Below are 25384 nucleotides of genomic sequence, written 5' to 3'. Positions count from 1 at the left end.
TGTTAGTATGGACTGGCTGCAAGGTACAAAGTATGGCTGCTAGTTGCTTTCCCTGATTGAGTTACCAGCTTTCCTGTTTAATGTTCAAACCATGAGCATGCTTAAGGTTCATGCTTAAATTTGTGTTGCGTTGAAATGTTCGTCTTAAACGACGGGTAGATCTGAATGGTCAAAATTGTTCGATCTGCACGCCATGATTTTGACAATGCATAAACCTTGTGACCAAACTTCTTGTTATAAAAATGTTTCATTTTGGGCAAGAAATGTGTTACATTTCAATTTTATGTTAAAATATCACTATTAAGTTAATTTATCCTGTCGGACTGGTAAAACTTCTGGCCATTTCTTGTCCACAATTAATTTTGCTTTTTTTATTTTTAAAATCAAGTCATCTGTTTTCTTATGAGCACACAATGTGTCAAAATTTGATGGAAAATTGACACAACAAGGACGTAAATTTATTCATATCTATTTGAAAAATTAAAAATATATAAGTTGACATGCAGTTTCATATTATAATTACAATAATGCATACAATCACAGAAATATAAAAATACTGTTAGACATTTATTTAACAGTGTTCTGTACAATAAGTAGATATATTTGGACGAGTACACATCTTGGAAAAACATATTGGACGAGCCGTTAGCTGTGTAATAGTCCAAATATATGCCCCATTGAACAATGATAAATGACTTATTTATTTCATATCTTCACTATTCCAAATATTAAATCATAAAGGCGTTGCTATCAGACTTTGACAACATGTTGACGTTTTGTTTGTAAACAAAGGATACCTGATCATGGTAATAAAGAGGATTTATGTTACTCGAACTTTATAGCGTCTGTCGATCCCCATTTTTACGCGTTTCGGTCTTTATCATAGGTTTGACATGGTACCTGTGATTCGTACAATACGTACAAATACAAGATATTAGTGTTCGAAATTTCCCGTCAACTTCATAAATGATATTCAATTACTCAAATATGAAACAATGATACAATTTGAAATTGATATACGAAGTATTACATGTGTACTAAAATTCCTAATCTTCCGCATGCTAAATTTTAAAAAAACTGGATAAAAATTTACAATCTATATTTACCAATATTTGTATCCAGTTATTAAAATTTGAGTTATTTTTTTCAAGTTCATAAACTATATCTATTTACTGAAATGTGCATCAATAATGAAATATAAACTGATTTGCAAACAAGTCTACCAAAATTATGTCGGGAATATTTAAAGCACATAATATGAAAATATATTTTATTTTGGCCGAAAAAAGGCTGCATACTTCTTACATACATATGACACTGAACAATAGCAGCTAAATCGCCCTTAAATCGGGGAAATATTAATAAAACACAATACATGTAATTACAAATAAACTATATAATTTACAATATTAATACAGCACATAAAGGGCGGGAGGGAAGGTAAAAATATAAGACTACCTTTCACTGAAATTCTAACAATGAATTAGAGCGCCAATTAAAAGAAATCAATACTAGAATTACCGAAGGAAATAAAAGGTACTATAGGTACTAGAGTTAACTCCCTATTTTATTATCATACTATTCATTTCATTTTCTTGAACGTGAATACCCCCACATGACACATTTTTGCAGACGATGTCACAAATATGAAACCATTGCTCTTGAGATAGACACATTAATTCTTTTATCGAATGTGTACTATAATTACAATTTCTACAATCCCTCAACCCCAAACATTTGTCCAATATAAACACTCTGTCCGTCGTTCGGGTCGTCAAACACTATTTTCTATAGATGTAATAGTCGTCTTGAGGCGCGGCCACGAACATCTCGTCCAGTTCTCCTCTGATGGTTTTGAATGTCGGGCGTTGATCTGGGTTGGCTTGCCAGCATTGTGTCATTACATCGTACCACCTTAAAATTGTATAAATAGAAAATAATCAAAGCTCGATGACGCCATACCGGTATTCTACCTTTCAAGATCATGGCTATGTTGTTATTTATTTTCTGGGGTATTTGATCCGAATAATAGCTTATTAACGTCCGTCTGTTTTTTAGTTTATTGAACTGTTAAACACAAGAAATAAACAAAAACTTATAAAACTATCTTTATTTGTCAAACCAGCTCTGAGTATTAGAAGATCGACTTTAAATATCGATTTACAATTATAATAGTTTTGTTCATCCTCACCTGATTTGAATATATATTTTTGAATATATTTATGATTCTATTTCATATAATGAAAAACATATGTCATACCATGTGTTTGTGTATTTATTATTCATTTGTAGTTAAGAAGATGATGTACTTTGTACAAGTCTTAATAAAATATCTGTTTTGTTCTGTTCTGTTCTTAATGGTCTGTCACAAGTAACTTATTTGGTTTGCCGGAGCTATGCCGGAGCACAAATTTGGCATTTTTGGGGCAATCGGTACATGTACGGCAGCGCAACGATATCACACGGAGTACATCGTCAGGACATCGGATAAAAATAAGCATCGGGCGGCGATGGTATAAATTTTTGAACATGCTTAACAATTTCTGCCGATGTATTGCCGGAGCAAGCAACGAGACTGCAACCGGTATGACTTCGTAAAAGTCGGTGGAGCACCGGTAGCGCCCCGTTATGGATCGGTTGGTCTCCGGTGGATTCGATGTGTACTGTACTAGTACATTTGTTATACCCTAGTCATGCGAATGTACTAACGATGTATTACAGTTATTAGCGATGTGATACCGTTACACTATAGCATTTATAACGGCAGTGCAAATATAGCTGCGGTCAGCGGTGGCACATCGATAGAACAACGGCGGCGCCTTGGTATAACATCGGGGGCAGAAAAGTGGTATTTCGGTAGCACATCGGCTCTTTCGCCGGAACTTCATCGGTATTGCTACAGCCAATTGTGAAGTTTTCTCGACGGAGGTCCGCCGATTTTATCGCCGTTGTTAGTTGTGTGCTCCGATTTAGTCGCGGCTAGGTGCGTAGGAAGTGTGTGACAGACGCTTGGTTTTGATCGTTAATTAGGTCGATGAAATTCAGAACGTAAGGAAAATTACATTTTATACTTCAATTGAAATAGTACATGTATACTTTTAGACAGACTCACTTGTTATCACACTGTTCTGGTTTAGGAAGCCTGTAGCCAGATTTCAGCTTTGCTTGGATGTCCTTTCCTCGAATATTTTCGTAGGGTGCATCACCTGTTAAAGACCATTCATAGTATCATAAAACAACCTCTATTTCATCTGTATTAACTCTTCACAGACTCAGAAATCAAACAATAAAAAGCTAAAATCTACATCAACATTTTGGAATGCACTTTTTGAACATAGAGAATATTGCATGAGTGTCCAGTAGCATAGTTGTTTAGTAAACGAGTTTTATTATAATCTTTTAATACACTTCGTTTTCAAGAACATTTGAATTTGTATGATAAGGACATATTTAATCTATAATGCTATAAAACATGTGCAATTTAGAACGCTTTTTATTTTAGGACGTCACGTCAAAAAATGGCGACGTATTCTCATAATACAAATGTATATCACATACAGGAAGACCAAAGTCCTCATCTTCGAATTCTTAGATAGGCATATATGAAATGAAATAAAAAAATAGAAGGATTTTAATATACAGTCGAAGATCGTTGGTACGAACTTTTAGGGACCGACGAAAATACCCCCAGCCTCGAAAAATTTGAGCCCAGCGGGAATTCTTAACTTCACTATAAAGAAATGGGTCCATAACATCCAGTTCGAGCCAACGAGGCATTCGTGCCGAACGGGGTTCGACTGTAATGGTTGTAATAAAATCGAAAAATTGCACTAAAAATCATTTAGATGCTTTAGGACTACGGATTCAAAGATTCAAAGGATATATTAAGCATTAAACCAACACCCTCCCGGATTGGGTTGAATCGTTTAAAATCATCGTCATAAAACCACGCACCGAGAGTAAATATTTCCCATAGTACCACAGCGTATGACCAGACATCGTTTTTCTCTGTCGCCTCCTCTGTGGTCTTCAAACATTCGGGGGCCATCCACTTGATTGGAATGCGCTCCTGGAACAGAGTGGTGTTGGTGTGGAATGATATGTTTTGGGTTAAAACATCATGATTTTTTACACAATAGTGTTTCAGAGTATACACTGAACATATCATCAAAGCATGCATAATGAAATGTGAATCATTCGATGCATTTTGATATATAATTCGATACATTTCTATTTTAATTTCTTTGATTCGTAGCGCATAAAACAGCATTATTCAGAGAAAAACTTGGCAACTTTTTAAATCACCGAACAAATCAGGGTGAGGAATGACGTCACTTAAAGGGGTTCTCACATGAGTCGCCACGGGTCACAACCGATGAAAACAATTAATTAAATGATGCAATCCTTGGCAAAATTACAATTTCGAACGATGCAACGTTGAAATATTGGCCAAGGATCGCATCATTAAAATACAACCAAATCTAATATATTTCACACGTGTAGAAGCAGAAAATACCATTGACATTTATAGGTTAAGAATGTTTTTCTTGCAAAAAATGTATTTAGAAATAAACGTCATTTAATTATTTGTTTACATCGGTTGTTATCCATGGTGACCAATGTGAGAACCCCTTTAAGTCACGTGATTCCTCACCTCATGTACAACGCAAATGAAACCAAAGCAAACGGATATTATAAGAAAAGCTCGGAACCAAAACACAGCTCAGTTTAACATGTGTTTTGTATGGTTCTCCTACGTGGAATGCCATTATGAAACATAATAAACGTTTTCTATATGGGTCTGTTTCTGTTAAGCTGTAGTTACCCGTTTCCCCTTGTCTTCGTCCACGTCCATGGGTCCAAAACCAGAGATCTTAACATCAAGATCGCCGTCCAGTAGAATATTCCGTGCTGCCAGTCGCCGATGGAGAACCTGAATGTTTTCCATAAAATCCGGTTATCATGATTTGTCAAACGTTGCTGAACATACAAACGGGACAATACTTATGTTTCAAATTAAGATTAAGTAGAATTGTAAAGGTTCAATAGGGTTTTGAACTGTTATCTCATTAAACGGTTAAACGTCCACTGAACGCAAGTAATTGCTGCCAATACCAGACGATAAACCAATCATTTATTGATTAACCATGGGTCGAGTAATCAGAACTTTGTTAAAGTTAACAATATTGTTAACCTTATCATTGGCATCTTTTAAATCTTTACTGCTCTGGAAGTAATGACCACGCTTGTGGTCTGCCTGCAGTATTTCTAACAAAATTTGAGACAACTGTTTCAGCTGTTTTAATTTTTTTGCGAATTTATGAGCACATTATTTTTTTATATTCTTTAAAGATAACAACGATGCAATCGGCCTTATAAGTGTATTTAGATGATGTGATTGAAATCTAGTGTGTTTCTTGTTGTTTGTCTGTAAGTTCTTGGTGATTGAAGCTTTAAATAAGTTCACAATGCAACTAATCATGTCTTTGTTTTATTCAGTTACCAACTAGAGTCTGGGTGTTGGTTTAGAATGGACATTACACTCGGTATTTTTTACCTTCAGTAAAAAGAAATCGATCCTTTACATCTAGATCTAGCCAACGACAATTTCGAATTTCGGAGAATGTGGTACAGTGTAAGAACACTTTAACAGCAGGTTGGCAACGATTTCGTTCCAGGACCTGATAGACAAGGACTGTTACTTCGGACATAAACATAATCGACAGTGCCACCACTATATGACAGCGCCATCACTACATCAACAGCGCCAACATGAATGTCCATATTACATTTTAGAAGTGCTTATAAGTACATGTATAGCGTTTAGTAGCCATGATATTGTCATTTCAGATATGGAACTAATTACCTGTTTTTCAGCCAAGTACTCCATGCCACGGGCCACACCAAGGCCAAACCTGTATAGTAGTTCCTGTGTATCCAAGGTTAGGTTGGACTTTAATGTCTGAAGATAATCACTCAGCTGCCCGTTGGCGCAGTATTCAAATACCATAAAAGGTCCCACTATAAAGGAAATGCTATTTGGATACAATTCCAGATGCATTAGCTTCGATCGCAAAACATTCATCCTAAAAACGCAACCCGCAGTCTCAGATTACAGTCGAAACTCGCTATATCTAACTTAATTATCTTCATGTTATAGTCCATTTCTTTTGCGATAAGTCTCGGTTTAGTTATAATCTTTTTGTATTTCGGTTATATCGAATGTTCTTTTTCTCGAATTACTTTAAGCGGTCCTAACGACTTCGACATAGCGGGTTGTGACTGTAATTGACACTGTCAATTGATAGCTCGACTTAAACGAGAATGCTAAATAACAGCTAGGCTTAAATGAGAAAGCTTATTTATTACACTGGCAAATGCCTTTCTACCAACGCCCTTAGTAAGAATGTAGGGCATATATGTAACAGTATTGGATTTATAAATTGCTTCCGTTAATAAACAAAGCCAAAAGGTTCATCGCATTGTATATAAAAAATCAAAATAATATTTTTTACTCTAAATTAACACAAGGAATGGAAGTTTATTTAATATTCATCAAGAATTAAAAGCGTTAAACAAAGATACTTACTAATTGTGTCGTCAACAACCGCTCCAAGTAACTTGATTACATTTTCATGCTTGCCAACAACAGTAGTATAGAAATTGATTTTGGCTTTCATGAGATGTTCGTCCTGTTTTGTAAATCCCTCTAAAACAAGTAAAATGAAACTTTACTATATCAATTTTATTACATATAACTTTTTTTAGAAGTTAGCAATACGTTAAACATGTATAATAATATTCACTCAAGGATGCGCTCTTACTCCTAAATAAGATTTACCAAAATTAATGTAATTGTTTTAATATACCAAAAAGGATGAATAAATGTCGAAAACAATGGTTCTTATGAAGGATACTAAGTTTAATTTGAAAGAAATGTGCAGAAAACACGGTATTTCTACCTTAAGAAACGATAGCAATTTTTTTATCACTCACCAATTATTTAATATTTGGGCGTTTTCAGCTATTAAAACACGGTTACAATATTGCTATCAGTAATTGATTTTTTTCCATAAATGCATCATTTCGTATGTAGTTAAAGGTTTATCACTCAAAATTTATGTTTGTTATACATGTTTATGTATTGATTTTTGAATAAGAGTATCACTTTAAATATTTGCTTCCTTATAATACTATTTTGTACGATATGATAGAAGGTTTGTCTTGAATTGCGTATTGTTATATTGACCTTAAAATCATATGAAACGAGTTTTAACACACGTGTGACATACAACTGTTTTATATTAATAAAATGGTAAATACATGGACAGAACATTCAAAATAAATATACCTATTTACTGGCACAAGGCATGAGCCCATACGACAATGAACTAAACTTACCAACATATTAACACCACATACATAAATACAAACACCAAAAACAAACTTACACCACATACAAACAAACCAGGCCCAAATTTCTCGAAACTTCTTAAGTCCCTTATAACAGGATTAAGCTAATCTCACTATTTTTGATGTTCTTTAAAATGAGTTATGTTTATTTCCTCAAGAATTTTTAGAAACTATGAGACCATCGAAATTGCTTTACCGTTGAACGTAAAAGTGGTTGTACTATGATTGCATTAAGCGTACATATGTAACACACACTTAAAGCTGCATTCTCACAGATTGAACGTTTTGACACTTTTTTGTTTATTTTTTTTTGTCTTGGAACGAGCCAGTTTTTGCGAAAATCCATGGAAACCAGTTATATAAGACTGCTGACAAAAACAAGATCGCAGTTTTTATATTTAATTCAAAAATTAATGTTTTATGTATAAACTGTGATCTAATCTTTTGTTAGCAATTTTGTATTATTGGGTTTCAGATAATTATGCAAACGTTTGCTCTTTCCGAGACAAAAAAAGTTGTAAAAATGGTATATCTGTGAGAATGTAGTTTTAAAACAAATTTCTTACGTTTAAGAACCTTTGCTATGACAGTGTTGCCGTTGTACGCGATTGTAGCCGTGTAAATGTCAGCGAACGACCCTGACTTCATAATACTTTGCAAGCTGACGTCATCTCGAGCGAGTTTCCAAGAATCAAGGTCCGAGAAGTCCATGTCACCGTACCCGTACATAGCGTTTCCATAGGAACGAGAGATCTAAAATAAAACAACAACAACAACAATGAAACGTTAGCATCATCATCATCATCATCATCATCATCATCATCATCATCATCATCATCATCATCATCATCACCACCACCATCATCACCAACACAATCATCATCGTCATCATCAGTAGCAGCAGCAGCAGCAGCATAATCATCACCACCACCATCATCATCATCATCATCATCATCATCATCATCATCATCATCATCATCATCATCATCATCATCATCATCATTTATCATCATCAGCAGCAGCATAATAATCATCATCATTATTATCATCATCATCATTTATCATCATCAGCAGCAGCATAATAATAATCATCATCATTATCGTCATCGTCATCGTCATTGTCATCATCATCATCATCACCAACATCATCATCATCATCAATCATCGTCATCATCATCATCATCATCATCATCATCATCATCATCATCATCATCATCATCATCATCATCATCATCATCACCACCACCATCATCACCAACACAATCATCATCGTCATCATCAGTAGCAGCAGCAGCAGCAGCATAATCATCACCACCACCATCATCATCATCATTATCATCATCATCATCATCATCATCATTTATCATCATCAGCAGCAGCATAATAATCATCATCATTATTATCATCATCATCATTTATCATCATCAGCAGCAGCATAATAATAATCATCATCATTATCGTCATCGTCATCGTCATTGTCATCATCATCATCATCACCAACATCATCATCATCATCAATCATCGTCATTATCATCACACCGCCACCACAACCACCACCACAATTTATATTAACAAGCCACGAAAGTGTCAACATTGTGTTAACGACTGCTATTTGCAAATGTCATTAAGAGTCAAGTATGTCAAACTATTCAAGTACATGCCGTTAATCGTAGTATGATTTAATAAAGGAAGCATCAACAAAAAACCTATTATATGATAATGACTAGCGTAAATTGTTTTCAACTTGGGCGGACTAAATATCTCAGGCACAATTTGGCATTTTAACAAAGAAATTATGGTAGCAACAAAACATTTCAATTTGAAAAGAGACTGCAACGCCATTAGCTCGTACATACTAGTTATAATTATTAATGTAGTTATTGGATAGAATACGATTATATAAAAGAAAGACGTAGTGATAATAAAGTTGTAGATACATGCTTATAAATACAGTCTATATTTTCAACCACCTGTTTGAATTTTACAAACATCATGTTTTAGCTTCTTTGACAAAGATAAGCTATATATTGAAACTGTAATCATTAAAAAATGACAAAAAAACTATGCATACACGTACTTTACTGGTTGTGGCAGATCCGTGGTATAGTGGTAACACCCTTGACTGTCAATTCAGGGGTCACATGTTCGATTCCCCGCCATAATACTAAGAAAAATACTCATCGTCTTCCGGAAGGACGTTAAATGGGGGTCGCGTGTGACAGCGCTATACACTGGTGCACGTTAAAGAACTAGGGTAGCTCTAACCAAGGTAATATTCTGTCTGTGCAATATGCTCCAAAAATCGAAAATAACTAACAATCTTATCGGAGCCCTGGCCGAATGGGCAAGGCCCGAGTGTGAGAATAAAATGCTTACATACCAAAAACACTTACACTTAAACACTTAAGTGCCCGCCGAATGGGTATAACCCAATGGCGAGGGTAAATAAGCTCCCCCATACACTTACTTTACCGGAATAGTCATTGCCGCCCATTACTCCTCTGTACCTGACCGACATCGACTCAAGTCTTCTTCGTACCGGCTGCATATGACCTCTTCGCAGCATGACCACAAAAATTGCACTCAACAGTCCGACTATAACCAGTACACCTTAAACGAAGTTAATAATTTGAATGAATTTAATATTTAGATGAAAACTCCATTAGTTAAGAAAATGCGTAAAACAAACGTCGTTTGTCCAGATTTTTCCTCATATTTAAAGCCTTGAATAATTATGAAATATTGTTAACAGTGCGCATAAGAAATGTACAATTGTACAACGTGCAAACTTTTTTAATACATAATATTTTTTTTTTTAATCCGTTGGCTAATACACCGATACCAGGAGATTATATACTCACTGACAACAATTCCGACAATTACGCCCCCTTGCAGGTGATTTTCTTTCTCCGCTGAAGATTACAAATAGTGATAAGCGTTTAAAAGTTAAAATACAACAAGTAACGATTATTTATTAAAGGGACTAGACACCAGATGGTTCCAAATCGTCAAATACAGTATTTCCTCAAAACAAGCCTGGAATAGTCAATGCAAGCTAGTTTGAGGACGAAAATACATAACTTTACATGATTTAAATATTATTTTGTCGACCTAAGCGAATTGACCCGTTTAGAATTAGCGAATAATGGTTTCCCAGTTTATATTGTGTATATAAAGCACGTGAAAGTCACGCGATTAGTGGAGATACATGGTCTCTTACTCTCTTTCTTCTTTTCAATTCACAAATAAATATATTCTTCAGGAATTTCCTTTGCTGCATATCAAGAGAAAACAAAGCAGGGTTTGGGGTTGATCCTGACATGGTGAAAAACTGTCTTAACCAGAAGGCTAGAGGATGTGGTATATACGAACGCTCTTTTTTAAGTTTAAGTAACTAAGATCAACTTGTAGACAGACCTGGCCCCAATTTCTTGAAACTTCTTAAGTCCCTTATAACAGGATTAATCTAATATCACTATTTTTGTTGTTCTATAAAATGTGTTATATTTACTTCTTCAAGATTTTTTAGAAATTATGTAGGAATAATTTGTATGATTATCAGAATAAACCATTTTTCATTTATCAAAATCTACTTTCAGTATGTATTCTGGCTAATTGAAATAAGCGACTTAAGCCTGTTAAGCTTAAGAAAGTTCGAGAATTTGGGGCCAAGTATTTTTCGAATTTGAAAAATACGTAAAAACGTCGTAAGATACATGTGGCGTAAGTGATTTGATAAATCAGCAGTTAAAGATGCACTCTTACTCCCAAATAAGATTTACCACAAATTAATAATATATTGTTTTAATATTCCAAAAAGAATGAATTAATGTTAAAACAATGGTTCTTACGAAGGATGCCAAGTTTAATTTGAAAGAAATGAGCATAAAACACGGTATTTCTACCCTGTGAGACTATAGTAGACCACAGTAAATCTTTTAACATTCACCAATCATTTAATATGTTTGCGCTTTCTGCTATTAAATACACAGTTACAAACGTGTTATCAGTAATTAATATTTTCCATAAATGCATTATTTGGTAAGTCGTTAAAGGTTTATCAGTCAAAATTGATGTTTGTTATACATGTTTATGTATTGATTTTGAATAAGAGTGCCACTTTAAGATTTCAATGCGTTATACACAACAATATCAAGTGTATGTTAGTTTTGACAATATTCTTTCCTCCTGTAGTTGTATCATCTAGTGTCTAGTCCCTTTAATTTATTTCCGTTCATTATCGAGAGTTATACTAAACATTTACCTTTATTTCTTATTGCAGCGATATAAATTACTCTGCAGAAAATGTGAAACGACGCTAAACGGCTTTAAATAATACATTGAAAAATACAGGGACATTCCTAGTAGTCGAAAATAAAAAAAAAAACTTTTAGGGGCAAACGGCAATGAAATATAGAAACAGCATACTAACATCACATTCATAAATACAAACACTAAAACAAACTTTCACCAAATACACAAATACAAACACCACAAACAAACCATACCTTCATCAAAATTGCTTTACCGTTAAATGATTATTAAAACTACATTGTTTGAATAATGATAAGCGGCAGACGAAAAATAAGAAACTGCCTTAATTAATTTCTTGATTACTGTTATTGAAATAGATATTTCTCTACGTCACCGATGACCTAAAATGTTTAGTGTCCGGTGTATGTTATTATCAGTTTTGAATGTGTCCAAAAATGTACATTTTGCTTGCCGGCATGCACGCTCTTTATATGAGAAATGAATGACAAAATTTTCTGATTCCCATTTTAATGGTTCGGTGGTGCCCAAAATAAAGGATTGCTATCACTCCGGCAAAGGAAGTAGCCCCTTTCACATAAATACCGTAGAAGGACTTTCGTCAAGCAGCGCTTGACTTCAGGTCCGTATTACCAGTTTTGAAGGTGTATGGAAGAGAGGCCAGGTCGGTCCCGTCATATCCAACTCGCAGCGACACTCTGTACTCTTCGTCTGGATCCAATCCCACGATGTCAACTGACGTCTGCTCGCTGTTAACCTGTATCGTTCTGGTTTGTCCGTTGCCAAGGAAGACGACTAACACTATCTCCACCTTCCCGAAGCATGAAGGTGTATCTGGTATATCCCAAACAAGGCGAGCTCCATTTGGCAATCTCTCATCAATTCGTATGTTAGTAGGTCCGGAGTCTGAAACATTTTATGAACCATAACTATTGATTTGTTTTTAATTTCTATTATCATTATATTTTATTATTATTATTATTATTAGTAGTAGTAGTAGTAGTAGTAGTAGTAGTAGTAGTAGTAGTAGTAGTAGTAGTAGTAGTAGTAGTAGTAGTAGTAGTAGGAGTAGTAGTAGTAGTAGTAGTAGTAGTAGTAGTAGTAGTAGTAGTAGTAGTAGTAGTAGTAGTAGTAGTAGAAGTAGTAGTAGTAGTAGTAGTAGTAGTAGTAGTAGTAGTAGTAGTAGTAGTAGTAGTAGTAGTAGTAGCAGAAGTAGCTGTAGTAGTAGCAGCAGTAGTAGTAGTAGCAGCAGTAGTAGTAGTAGCAGTAGTAGTAGTAGTACTACTACTACTACTACTACTAGTAGTAGTAGTAGTAGTAGTAGTAGTAGTAGTAGTAGTAGTAGTAGTAGTAGTAGTAGTAGTAGTAGTAGTAGTTATAGTATGAGTTGTAGTAGTAGCAGCAGTAGTAGTAGTAGTAGTAGTAGTAGTAGTAGTAGTAGTAGAAGTAGTAGAAGTAGTAGTAGTAGTAGTAGTAGTAGTAGTAGTAGTAGTAGTAGTAGTAGTAGCAGCAGCAGCAGTAGTAGTAGTAGTAGTAGTAGTAGTAGTAGTAGTAGTAGTAGTAGTAGTAGTAGTAGTAGTAGTAGTAGTAGTAGTAGTAGTAGTAGGAGTAGTAGTAGTAGTAGTAGTAGTAGTAGTAGTAGTAGTAGTAGTAGTAGTAGTAGTAGTAGTAGTAGTAGAAGTAGTAGTAGTAGTAGTAGTAGTAGTAGTAGTAGTAGTAGTAGTAGTAGTAGTAGTTATAGTAGTAGAAGTAGTAGTAGTAGTTATAGTAGTAGAAGTGATACAAGTAGTAGTAGTAAAAGTAGTAGTAGTAGTAGTGGTAGTAGCAGCAGCAGTAGTAGTAGTTATAATAGCAGTAGTAGTACAAGTAGTAGTAGTATAAGTAGTAGTTGTATAAGTAGTAGTAGTAGAAGTAGTAGTAGTAGTAGTAGTAGCAGCAACAGCTACAACAGCAGCAGCAACAGCAGTAGTAGTAGTAGTAGTAGTAGTAGGCATCATTGTTGTGTTTTCGTTACAATAGTGGCTGTTGTTGATGTTGTTATTGTACTTGTTGCTGTAGTCATGGTAGAAGTAAAAGTGTTAAATTTATCTTTATTGATCAGTGCAAAGGAACATTTAATGCTTTTTTATTTCAATTTTTATACTTACATTCTTCAAGGCCATCTAATGTATTCAGATGGTCAATCTGAAAAAACAACAAAGGAATTCACATCGGTGTCTTTTTAATATGTGTGGCTCAATAATTGCTCTGAAATTATTTGAATTACTTTTTTGACCATAATGTGCATAAAAGTTTTGTATTAATTTGCTAGATGCCTAAACAGATCCTTTCGCACATAAGATGTTCAAAAGTATTCAAAAATTAACAAGCTGTTAGTTGCTGATTTCTAATATGAACTATCAAAATGTTCACAAGCTCTCCTCATTCACCAGTTATACAAACGTATCCGTCTAAATTCTGATTATCGCTTTAAATTCATAACTTACCGTCAAGTTGAACGTTCTTGTTAGTAAGGCCTGGTTGAACGTCGTTACTTGTAATGTACCCGATTTATTGAGATCTTCTTTGGGGACGAGAAACCAACAGTTATCCATGTCAATCATTTGTTGAATGCGGTAACATACATCCAGAACACAGTTGCACGATGGGTCTATGTCACAGATTCCTGCAGACTGTAATACAACAGCGACAAAGTATTGCTTGTTGAAAGTCAGCCTGACAATACATTTGCGAACTAAAAGTAGATCTTCTATCAACATAGTTTATATCAAACATCAAACTATTTGGCCACATTAGTCAACGAACGTTCTTGCGCACTTGATGCTAGTGATTTGCCCGTGCTGGAAAATTTGTCTGGCATAACCCTTTTACTCACGCAGATGAGAAACACACAACAGACGCCATTCTTTCTTTTTTATTGAACTTCAACGCAGCAAATTATAAACGGGTATGTTATAGGACGGCAACAATTTAGCATACGATAACCCAAATCAGTAAAACTCCTGAAAACAGCATTAGATAACAGCAAAAAAACACTGTCAATATTGTAGATATCTTTAATGCTTTGGGAAAACTGCTGCTCACAAACATACTAAGATGTACTTACGTCGTTTCTATTTGCTGAGACCGAGTGTATTTTCTTCGGTGTAGTACTGTTTCCAACATAAAGGGTCAAATTCAGCTTATGGACACCACTACCATCGTCCGACGCTTGGAATGTGACTCTAAAAAGAATTGATTCAGTTATAAACTTTCGATGATATAATTCTAATGTTAAATTGTATATTCATGTGTATTCATTTGCTCGGCACTACGATTTGATACCACACATTCGCTGCCGTTCTACGATGGCAGCTGACATATTGTCTGGATCTAGCGAAGTATTTTGACAGCTTCCAATGGGCAAATATCAACAAAAACGGTAACAATACTACGCGTACTATATATTAATTATATGTTGAGATACATTGATAGCTTTGCTAGGAGAAATGAAAGACATTACTTCGGACTCCACACATTTTAACCAGCCCAACTGCGTTCATTCACCGATAATGACATCAATCCCGCAAGTCAATCCTGAAACATACACTCAATCTAGCTTTGTTTAGCCATTGCTCATTTTTGTATATAGTGGAATAATAATTAGAATTCTAACCTCGATGTGTATGTATATGTCCCATTTATAACGTTTGTCTCAAGACGCTGATCTGAGAATCTGGGTGGTGTGTTGTCAACATGAACTTCAGTGTAATCAACAGCTGTATTGTTCATGACGTCAGTTGCACGCAGCCAAATCCTAACGTGACTCCCATCGTCAAGATGTTCCAAGATTACATAACTCTCCTCCAATGGTAAAGGCTCCCACTTTACTGCTGGAATCTAAATTGCATTTCTTTATAAATCATTCAGACAAGTCCAGCTGTAATATTTTGTATTCACATCATGATATTGGCCCCCTTATTTTCGTATTCTTTTATGTTGAATTGATCGATTTTCTGCCTAAATCAAAGACAATTTGTCTAACTTAATATTTCCGAAAAAAAAAAATAATTTAATAAATTGAAATGTTATTCAGAAAAGCTCTCGCAGGATATGTTCGTTAATAGTTTTCTGCCTATCTAAAGCAAAACCTACAGTCAAATCGAATCAACAAGCTTTAAGTCGGTCAACCAATGAGCTTCGAAGGGGAAATACAAATTGAAGAAATCTCCCCAGACTAACCACCAACGCCTATATATTGTTTTTCAGTTGAAAAAGAGACACAACTCAACACTTTAAAGCGAGCGTTTTACTATACATGTGCGCATTGTCCCTGGTACCATTTCTGTCAAGTAAATTGATTTTTTAAAAACTTTTTTCAGTTGTCAGTTTTCCACTAGAGTAGCGACAACGAAAAATACAATGACGACAACGAATCAGCGAAAACAATAACTCGACCCTCTTTCGTCGATAAATCAGACGAACTTATAAAAGAATATTAAATCAAGGCATTAAGAATGTCTTAGAACAGGAAAACATACTAAATTACCTGTTTATCATCCGTATAAACACGATTTAGTTCAAATTTCACAATTCCATGTTTGTTTTTAATTGCGTTCAATGTTCTTTCGCCCTCATTGTCATCGAGTGCAACATATCTGAAGCATTTATTATTGGGTTATAGTAATGATTTGTGCATAAAAATCTTGAGTTCGAGCCATTTTATTGCATCTCAAAATGTGCACCTGGCCCCAATTTCTCGAAACTTTTTAAGTCTCTTATAACAGGATTAAGCTAATCTTACTATTTTTGTTTTTCTATAAAATACGTATTATTTACTTTTAAATGTGTTTTTGGAAATTATGTAGGAATATTCTAAATGATAATGACAATAAGACATTTCTCATTTATCAAAATCCATTTTAGTATGTATTTTGGCTAAATGAAATAAGCGATTTAAGCCTGTTAAGCTTAAGAAGTTTCGAGAAATTGGGGCCTGAATTTCAATTCCCTTGCACAATTGTAAAAAATATAAATCTGTGCAGCGTCCGCAGACATAATATGTTTCGGACGTGCTTGGCAAAAAAACACCAACCTTTTATAATTTAATATATAATATTAAATTTAATGGGCATTATCTTCAAAGCACAATAACCTTTATCATATCAATAGTTCATATTATGTTTAATTACAAGACGCAGTGTAATTCTGTATTTTAAGTAGGTATGTAAATGAGAAAAAAAACTGCGATGTTTTTTCAATCAGTATAAGACTTTATTATTACTTTCGAAACATAGTTTTTGAAGATGGCTAGATAGATATTCAGGTATTGTGTTTTTGCTTGACAAATATGAAATTTAGCTGTTTTTATTTTTTTCATTTTGGTCAGTTAGTAACAATTGATAAATTTACTTTTTGCTCCTCAGAACTCCATCATCTTCCAAGTCTAGAAATTGTGTAGGATAAGGTAATACTTTATTCAGCAATTTCCCTTTGTCGTATAGTTTATTTACAAAGTGATTGTTCCAACTGATTTCAATCCGTGATTGTGACCCATTGTCCGATGTTTGCCACATGAATCCAGTCTCCTTTATAGCACTGACAATATATAACCCACCGTCTCCAAAGACCATATTTTCAATATCTTCAGAGTCCGGCATTTTTGCATAAAGACCAGGTTTTGTAAGTGTTATTTCAGACGAATTGTCATACAATACAAGACGCCTTGCAATCTTTGTATTGTTAGCCATATCGGCGGTTGTGAGTAAGATCGAAAACATCCCTGAATGCTTCGGGGTGAAGGTCGGAAATGTTACGTTGTCTGTTTTGTTTTCAGTGTACGTGAAGACAGGAGACAGTGGATGCAGTTCAATGAGCTCGCCATGAATGTTTGGCTCAAGGTGATATGCCTCAAGTCTGTATTCAAAAAGCCCAGAGTGATCGTCATACCATCCCGACCATCGTGGCCTTATAGGTTTCTATAATATAACGTCACCTATCATTCTAAATACAAGAACTATATCCTTTTTCTCAAAAACAATCATATTTAAGATTTATTTAAGAACCAATATATTCAGCCAAGGTTGTTCAAACAATTGTTTAAGAGGATATATTGATAGTTGTGTAATGCGTTAAGTTTTATAGGACTGTGTCTCTTGTTTGGTGTTTGTATAACCTTGGTTCATCCTCCTTTAAACAGGAATTTAGTCAAAATTAATGCTGCTGGGCTTGTCCCAGTGGATTAGAGATGCACAGTTATCTTTTTCCGCCAGTGTAGAAAATATTTACTAAAATGTAGACTTTTAATACATCTACTAAAGGCAAAAAATGTAATTTGAACAACCTTTGTAAGATCTTCGTCGATTGCGATTGGTTCTTGTCCCTTTATACAAGTTATTTTAGATTCTTCTTCGGAGCAATGCTTCGGGGCTACAAAGTCAAATTTAAACTCTACTGTTTTCGATACTGTGTGGCCATAGAAATAATTGGTAGTGTAGTATCCATGTGTGTTTATGTTCCGCAATCTCCGAAACCCACCACTCTTAACGTTGAATGTCACGGTAAAGCTGTGGAAATACAAACATAGTTATGATTTTTATTATAACATCAAACGTCCCAGTGAGCACGTATTCAACAATAATTATAAAAAAGCAAGACTTTCAAGCTCGACAAGTGTGTTCCCGACCTTTTTTTTATCAATTTCCGCATTTCATATAGCAACGGGTCACTATGAATTAGTGTATTTTCCTTAGTCTATTTGTAAGTTAACTATAAATTACATGTAACTCTCAATTGTTAAAAAGAAGTCAAATAAAACGAATATCGAACAAATACTTTACAGTTAAATACTTACTTGTCTCCATGTTCAATACTGTATACGTAGTCTCTTTGTGTAAGGGTGCAGTTCAAATTTATCAAAGGATTTGTGTTTGAGACTTGACTGCAACTGAACGTGTGATCATAAACGCCAAGTGGATTGCCTAGAAAAAAAATAAAACAACTTTAAAGTCAAAAATGTGTTTATATTTATATATTTTAAATGTCAAGAGGACTCACATAATGGGCTGATCGTTCACAACTTTGTTAAAGTTAACAACTACATGGTTGTAAACTTTAAGCGTATTTAAATATAAACAAGATCAACTGGTACAATTGTCTTAGATAATGTTAGGAAGACAGCAGATCACAATTATACTCATTACACATCTAGATCAGTAACGATTCGAAAGTTGACAACAATGTGAACTTCAAAAATGTTCTGAGCAATCGGCCCATTATTAATGGCAATAGAATATCGCTGCAGCCCGGTGCTTTAAAGCGTAGCCGTGTTGCACCCTTTAATGCTGTCAATGAACAGTTTCAATAAAAAACACAAGCGCAATTTTCAAACTTTGGATGAAGTTTGTGATTCCAAAATTCCAGTTTCGGAAAATACTAATACCACAAATTACTTTCGTTTTGATATATTCCGTTTAAGATGCTCAAATGTGTTGTATCACTTATTTCACCCAAGTCATTATACCCGCAAATACTTTTTGAGTTTCCTTTTTGCATGCGGATGTTAACAGAATAAAATTTCACAGTTTAAATATGTTTTCTTTTTGAATCCAGAAATTATAATGCAAATTACATAAGTACTACCATCATATTAACCGAAGATTTATTTAAACTTTTATTTAACATGTTGTAACAGATGTTACCAAAACAAATAATAGGTTATTGTTGTCGTTGATGTCTAACTTCCAGAATATATTATGAGCAAAGAACATTTGTACATTGTCCTTATTTCAACATTGTTTCTTGCTCAAATATACCAAGATATAAAGCATTCCTTATACATATGTTGACAGATTGAAATGCTATTTTGGATCAAAGTAAATTATAAACAATCATGGGACTTAATTAAAGTTATTCCCTTCGATTGTTCTCAATAGAGCTTTTAAGAAAAACTCGAGTAATTCATTATTAATTAAAACTTTGCACCAAAAAAGTACTCCACGTGAAGTCGTTCCCGTACAGGTAACCTTTTAAATTAAAGTATGCTTATTACTTGTTCGTAACAGTCATCAACGTGTTCCTTACCGCTTTGGTCCTTGTTGACTTTCTTATGGACGATACGGGCGTTGCTTGACACGATTCCAAAACCTGAACTTGAAATATAATTTTCCGAGCGGAACGCCGCATACATCGGTTCATAAATGGCTTGAAGATGAAAATCGACATAGTTGAAGTTTTCCTGGTTACTCCAGACCGGCGCATCGGTTGTAGCACACGGCACACTGTGTAAGAAATGTATAAACAAATGCACTGAGTGTTAGATGATTAGCAATCTTTGGATTGGTTGAGGGAGCTTGGTCGCATGATCAGTTTGCTTGTCTCTTTACTAAAACATTAAACAACTAGATTAGAAACATTCAGTGTGTGTATACCACTCGACGGAAGGCAACATTTTGCCTCGAGTGAAGACTTGTTCAACGATAACTTTGATATTGCTTTACCATTTTAAATAAAACCTAGCGCAGGTTTCGCAGTCAAGTTTCTTGAAACACTTCGACAAACCTTTTCACATAACCGTTGCCTGATGAAACACTGTCAAAACGATATTTTGGAAACAGGTTTGGCGAAGTGTTTAAGGAAACTAATCACCTAATCGAACTCTGGTAATAAAACGAAGGCCGGGCTCTTTAAGCGGCATGGACTGACCTTTATATAATTTACAATAATGAAGAAGAAGGCAAGTTATCTTTTTTAAGCCTTCATTTTAAGCAAATTGTTGCTTTCCCATGTAGCATTTATGATGTAATTAATCACGTGGTATGCCCAATCTGGCATTATACTGTTTGAAAATAATCTGAGCAAGTGCAAACTTGTTATTGCGGTCAATTTGTACAGCCTCAAAGCAGTTAAAGTTTCAACACCGTATATTTGTGTGTAACCTCGCTGTTCTTGCAAAAGTAATTCGAATCTTCTATTTAACTGACAGGTTGAAGTGAAACCAATGCAGCCTGTACTTTTATGGATGCTTTAGGGGGCAATGATCCCGCCTATTTAGTTGTAAATTTAGCGTGATATGTCAACTAATATAAATAATAAATTAGTGACGGCGGTGTTGCGTTTATGTGTAAAGTCTATTGGCAGGCCATAATTGTAGCACTTCCTTCGAAATTCACTTGGTGGGTTCGGTTGAAGCAACAACACAGTGGTTCAAATTTTGATATGATACACTCATTTGCGAACCATTCTTACACCAAAACATATCTAGTTACCTCTGATATTATGGTGCAAGTTAAACTACCAACTATAAGTAATAGGAAATGCAGAAACATATAAATTCTTAACACGTCAAACATGTCAAAATGCAACAATAAACGTACTTCATGTAAAAAAGGTTCTTCAAATCGGTTCTTCTGTCATCTCTCAAAGTAACATCGCATGAAAGCAAAACTGGCATGTTCTTTCCGCTCGTAACTGTAACAGCGTGAAAGTAATTAATTGGTAATGGTGTCAGCTTTAAATCATCATGTTGTAACAGATGAGTATCATTGCGATAAACTGTAATAGCTGGATTATATTTTTAGTCTTGTTCTGTAAGTGGAAGAAGTAGAAATGTCTTCACAATAAATTACTCATAAAAAAGCTGTTCATTACATAAGCACATAAGGAAATATCGATAACAACCCGTCGAAAATTTAAAAGTATCAAATACTAGTGTTAATGCTAAATACGTACAAGACAGACAGCTTGACCCCTGGAATCCATCTATACAACTGCAACTGCTTGACCCTGTGCAGCCTCCAGGAAAACACGGGTGTAGGTGTGAGCATTGGACTAAAAATAAAATATGTAGCATTATTTATACTTATCGTAAAGGCACGGTTACACAAAACCATTTCTCAAAACGTTCAACCATTACCTCAAAAATCTTAAAACGGGTAGTTGGCTAGATAAACCGTGTAAATTCGGCCTGATAAGTCAACAGAGCTATGTAGTCAGATTTAACCTGTTTTGTTACTAGTTCTACTTCGTTCAATTTTATACTTCTAACTAGTCCCTTACTCAACCACCTTGTTGACAGACAGTTTAACTCGTTCTGACCACGTTCCATTCTCGTCAGTACGTTCAGGCTGATGGCCATACAACCCGAGGACATTTCTGTCTCTCCTCATTTTCGTTCGCTGTTTCAAACTGTGTTTATCATTTCGCCAAGGAAGAGTATAACCTTGTTAAAGCAAGCACTATCCTAAGATCCCCAAGCTCCTGCTCAATTGAAGCCCGTTCAGATCACCACAGGTTACTTAGTCTCCTAAGCCCATCCCTTAGTGTGGAAGTGGTGAGAATGAGGGTGTTTCATCCCAAGCACTCTCTAAAGTCTGTCTCAAGGTCAGAGAGTGAGATGTAGGAGGAACATGGAGGACAGAGGCAGAAGACCAAGAGTTTCATCGACTATAAAAGTCTCATAAATTCAACAATACATACATACATTTCATGAAACATAACAATAGATAGTATTGCCACTCAAAGTAAAACTAAGAAGAAGCAAACACAGACATACACTTATCTTACCACACAAAACATGCATGAAACAGTCATGATTAAAACAAAATCTTTATTGAAATATGTTGGCGCGAACGCCATAGAACGTTCAATGAAACAGGAATTTCAACTAGTGTATTGGGCCATAACATCTATCAACGTCAAGTCCTAGTTCTTACCATTGGTGCAGTATCCCCCGTCAGCGTAGGAAGGAAGACATTGACATCTGTCTGGGGCAATACAGGTCCCTCCGTTATAGCAAGGTACCCTGCATATTGCTGTAAAATTATCAATATTTAGTGTTAGTGTCTATTTATTAAGGTTATCTCAATTGAGAGATCAGAAATACGCTGATATGAATGACTCTCGTGCCCGTTTCTGGGTAGAAAACAGAATTTGTGTCCTGTCTTATCCAAGAGAACGTACCATTGGTTGGCTCAAACCAAAAATCTCTTGAGTGACAGGCCGACACCAATACCACTAGAACAACATTCACATATATGTATTGAGTAATTTACTTTGATATTTCGAAGAATATTTTACTAAGAATGTTTGCAATTGCTAGTAATTTGATGATTTAAGATGTTTAAGACAAAGAGTCACTTAGAGTGACAGATAACAGTGAGTAATTCGTGTCCTCATTGAAGACTGTATTAATTTTATAAATCTGTTTTATAATTCTATCATTTATTAAATGAAATTAAACGTTTGCGAAATTTAAAACTCATTATTCGAATAATTTACAATCAAAACTGACGATACTTTTTCTTTCACGATGAACATAAGGGTGGTTTAAACTTCATAAAGAATTTATTACAATATACACTGTACATACAGCTTGATTTAACGAAATATGTAAAAAACATCTTGATTCGTATTTCAGACATCATTTCAGCCGGAAATTATCGATTTGAACTTTTTTCTTTGCCCTGAAGCTGTGCAATGCGAAAAGGTGAATGCAGGGTGACTGAAAAGATCTTCGTTCTAAAATCTATACAGTATCTAAACCATGACCGTACATGGTCATCCAGCTCATGGTTCTGCTACATTGGTCATTGAAAATGAGAGTGATGAGAGAAAAACAGCGGTTATTTACATAAGACGTTAAAGTACGAGGTATGCCAAATACTATAAAGTCATGTAGCAGATTAGAATGTCAGAGAAAGTATTACTCTTTAGGTGTACATCCTTATACATGTGCAGGTTCCCGTTTTAATGAAGATAATAAGCGGTCAGCTCGTAACTTTCTAGGCGTCAGTTTTGTTTCAATAAAAAATATCGTATATACATTTATCGCGTATATTCTGCCCATAACTTTACGCAGTGTGTGTATACCACGTGATAAATTGCGTCATATATGCCACGTCGGAAGGCAACATTCTCAACTCTGGTAAAAAACCGAAAGCGGGGCTTCGTAAGCGGCGTAGACTGCGCTATGCTTCATTTAAAGCAGCACTCTAACAGATTTACCGTTTTTTCAACATTTTTTTTCTATTTTTTGTCTTGGAATTAGCAAATATTTGCGTAAATATCTGCAAACCAATAATAAAAGACTGCTAACAAAAGATCAGATCGCAGATTTTCATATTCCCATTCCAAATTTAATGTTTTATGGCTTAAACCGTTTTCAGTTTAACAAAAACGCATAAAACATAAATTTTGGAGCAAAAATATGAAAATCTGCGATCTGATCTTTTGTCATCAGTCTTTAATCACTGGGCGGCATATATTTACATTTGCTTATTCCAAGACAACACATAAAAAGTTGTCAAAACGTTCAATCTGTGAGAGTGCAGCTTTAAAATGGTGAAGAAACAGTGAAGTTATCTTTTTTTAAGGTCTTCATTCGAAGCAAAATATTGCCTTCCGACGTAGCATGTATTGCGCAATATATCACTTGGTATACACAAATTATTTACGGTTAATGCACCAGTAAAATGTAACCACGACCCCCAGGTCCGGGGGTATACCGGGGATAGCCGGGGAAATGGGCCGTGTTTTTACCTTTCAGGTGGCCGAAAGTGCCGGGTGAATGCGGTGGTTTTGTCCTCGCTTTAAAATAGCGGGGAATGGACCAAGGGTCCCTGGTGTGCGGGGCATTTTAGCGGGGATTTTACCATCTGTTCGTCCCCGCAAGGCGTTGTTGGCTCGACCGAAACTCAAAGACCCCGCTATTCCCCGAACCTGGGGAGGTCGTGGTTGCAATTGACTGCTGCATAAGCCCGAGCACTCTTGAGAAGCATACTAATATATCTTATTGAAACGGGTCCCTGCTCCGTCGTTAAACCATACAAACGATTATGGTTGATTATCGTCACCCTAATCTTATGATAGAAAGTGAAAGCACATTCACTTTACATATATATAACAAGGAACTCGGAAAAAAACATCGAAAAGACAATCTAAAATAGACCGGCCCAAGGTTTTAAAAAGTGGCCAAAGGTTCGAAAAGTGGCTCAATGTTAAAGGTCATTACTTTCGTTTTCCATATACTTAACACGAGGGAGAAAGTGTCAAAAGGTAGGCGGGCAGGGTAATAATAACCTGCCCGTTATTTAGAGAACAGAACGGAAAATCAGTAAAAATATTATCAGCTGTATGTATACTAAGGGGCGCCTGAAAGTCTGAATAATTGCATAAGACAGTAGATAGTAAATAGCCGTGCTGTGAGATTTTTGGTACAAATAAGTTTTAAATGACCGAATAACAAAGTGACCGCAAACGTTTTCATTTCGAACAAACTACATAATTTATCATGAACCATCCATTGTCTGCGTGATTTGTTTAAGGAAAACAGTAGGGGCCCGTTTCATTAAATATCTTACCGTCAATTAAAAAACTTTACCTTCACAGTTTTACTTAAGCCAGTCAAAACATAAATATGAAGAAATGGACAGCAGATCATATTGATACCTTCATCAAATTTAGGATTTGTGTTCCTACGAATAAAATTTGTTTATGAAACTGTCCTTTTGGGAGGCATATAAAATACTAACGTATGCTGCAGGATCCATAGCTGTTTGACCTCCAGCCTGAACAGCAGTAGTCTATGCTTTCGTAGTAGTAATCAGTTCTTCTGCATCGGCTCCATCCCCTTTTCAAGAAGACAACACACATAACACAACATTCAGAATATACTTATTGGCACATTCATGAAAAACTATAATACTAATACATGGTCGCTCTT

General features: G+C 35.2%; 1 protein-coding gene across 1 annotated transcript in view; it reads right to left on the bottom strand.

Moving 5' to 3' along the window:
- Positions 1–453: 453 nt before the first annotated feature.
- The window catches only part of LOC128240821 (uncharacterized), a 30028-nt gene continuing 5097 nt past the window's right edge, over positions 454–25384 (bottom strand). The window contains exons 3-25 of the mRNA XM_052957726.1: positions 25194–25291; positions 22377–22475; positions 21394–21492; positions 21039–21132; positions 19747–19943; positions 18518–18644; positions 18008–18230; positions 17077–17642; positions 16214–16322; positions 15341–15564; positions 14792–14909; positions 14172–14357; positions 13833–13869; positions 12319–12591; positions 10275–10325; positions 9881–10023; positions 7980–8166; positions 6590–6709; positions 5867–6021; positions 4826–4933; positions 3955–4069; positions 3113–3206; positions 454–1914 (exon numbers count right to left, since the gene is read on the bottom strand). Coding sequence (XP_052813686.1) covers positions 1782–1914; positions 3113–3206; positions 3955–4069; positions 4826–4933; positions 5867–6021; positions 6590–6709; positions 7980–8166; positions 9881–10023; positions 10275–10325; positions 12319–12591; positions 13833–13869; positions 14172–14357; positions 14792–14909; positions 15341–15564; positions 16214–16322; positions 17077–17642; positions 18008–18230; positions 18518–18644; positions 19747–19943; positions 21039–21132; positions 21394–21492; positions 22377–22475; positions 25194–25291 — 3556 coding nt within the window. The 3' untranslated portion in view covers positions 454–1781. The remainder of the gene's footprint in view (positions 1915–3112; positions 3207–3954; positions 4070–4825; positions 4934–5866; positions 6022–6589; positions 6710–7979; positions 8167–9880; positions 10024–10274; positions 10326–12318; positions 12592–13832; positions 13870–14171; positions 14358–14791; positions 14910–15340; positions 15565–16213; positions 16323–17076; positions 17643–18007; positions 18231–18517; positions 18645–19746; positions 19944–21038; positions 21133–21393; positions 21493–22376; positions 22476–25193; positions 25292–25384) is intronic.

This window comes from Mya arenaria, chromosome 7, assembly GCF_026914265.1.
Source record: "Mya arenaria isolate MELC-2E11 chromosome 7, ASM2691426v1".
Classification (NCBI taxonomy): domain Eukaryota; kingdom Metazoa; phylum Mollusca; class Bivalvia; order Myida; family Myidae; genus Mya; species Mya arenaria.
The sequence above is the reverse complement of the archived record's forward strand: the minus strand, read 5'-3'. Positions and strand labels throughout refer to the sequence as shown.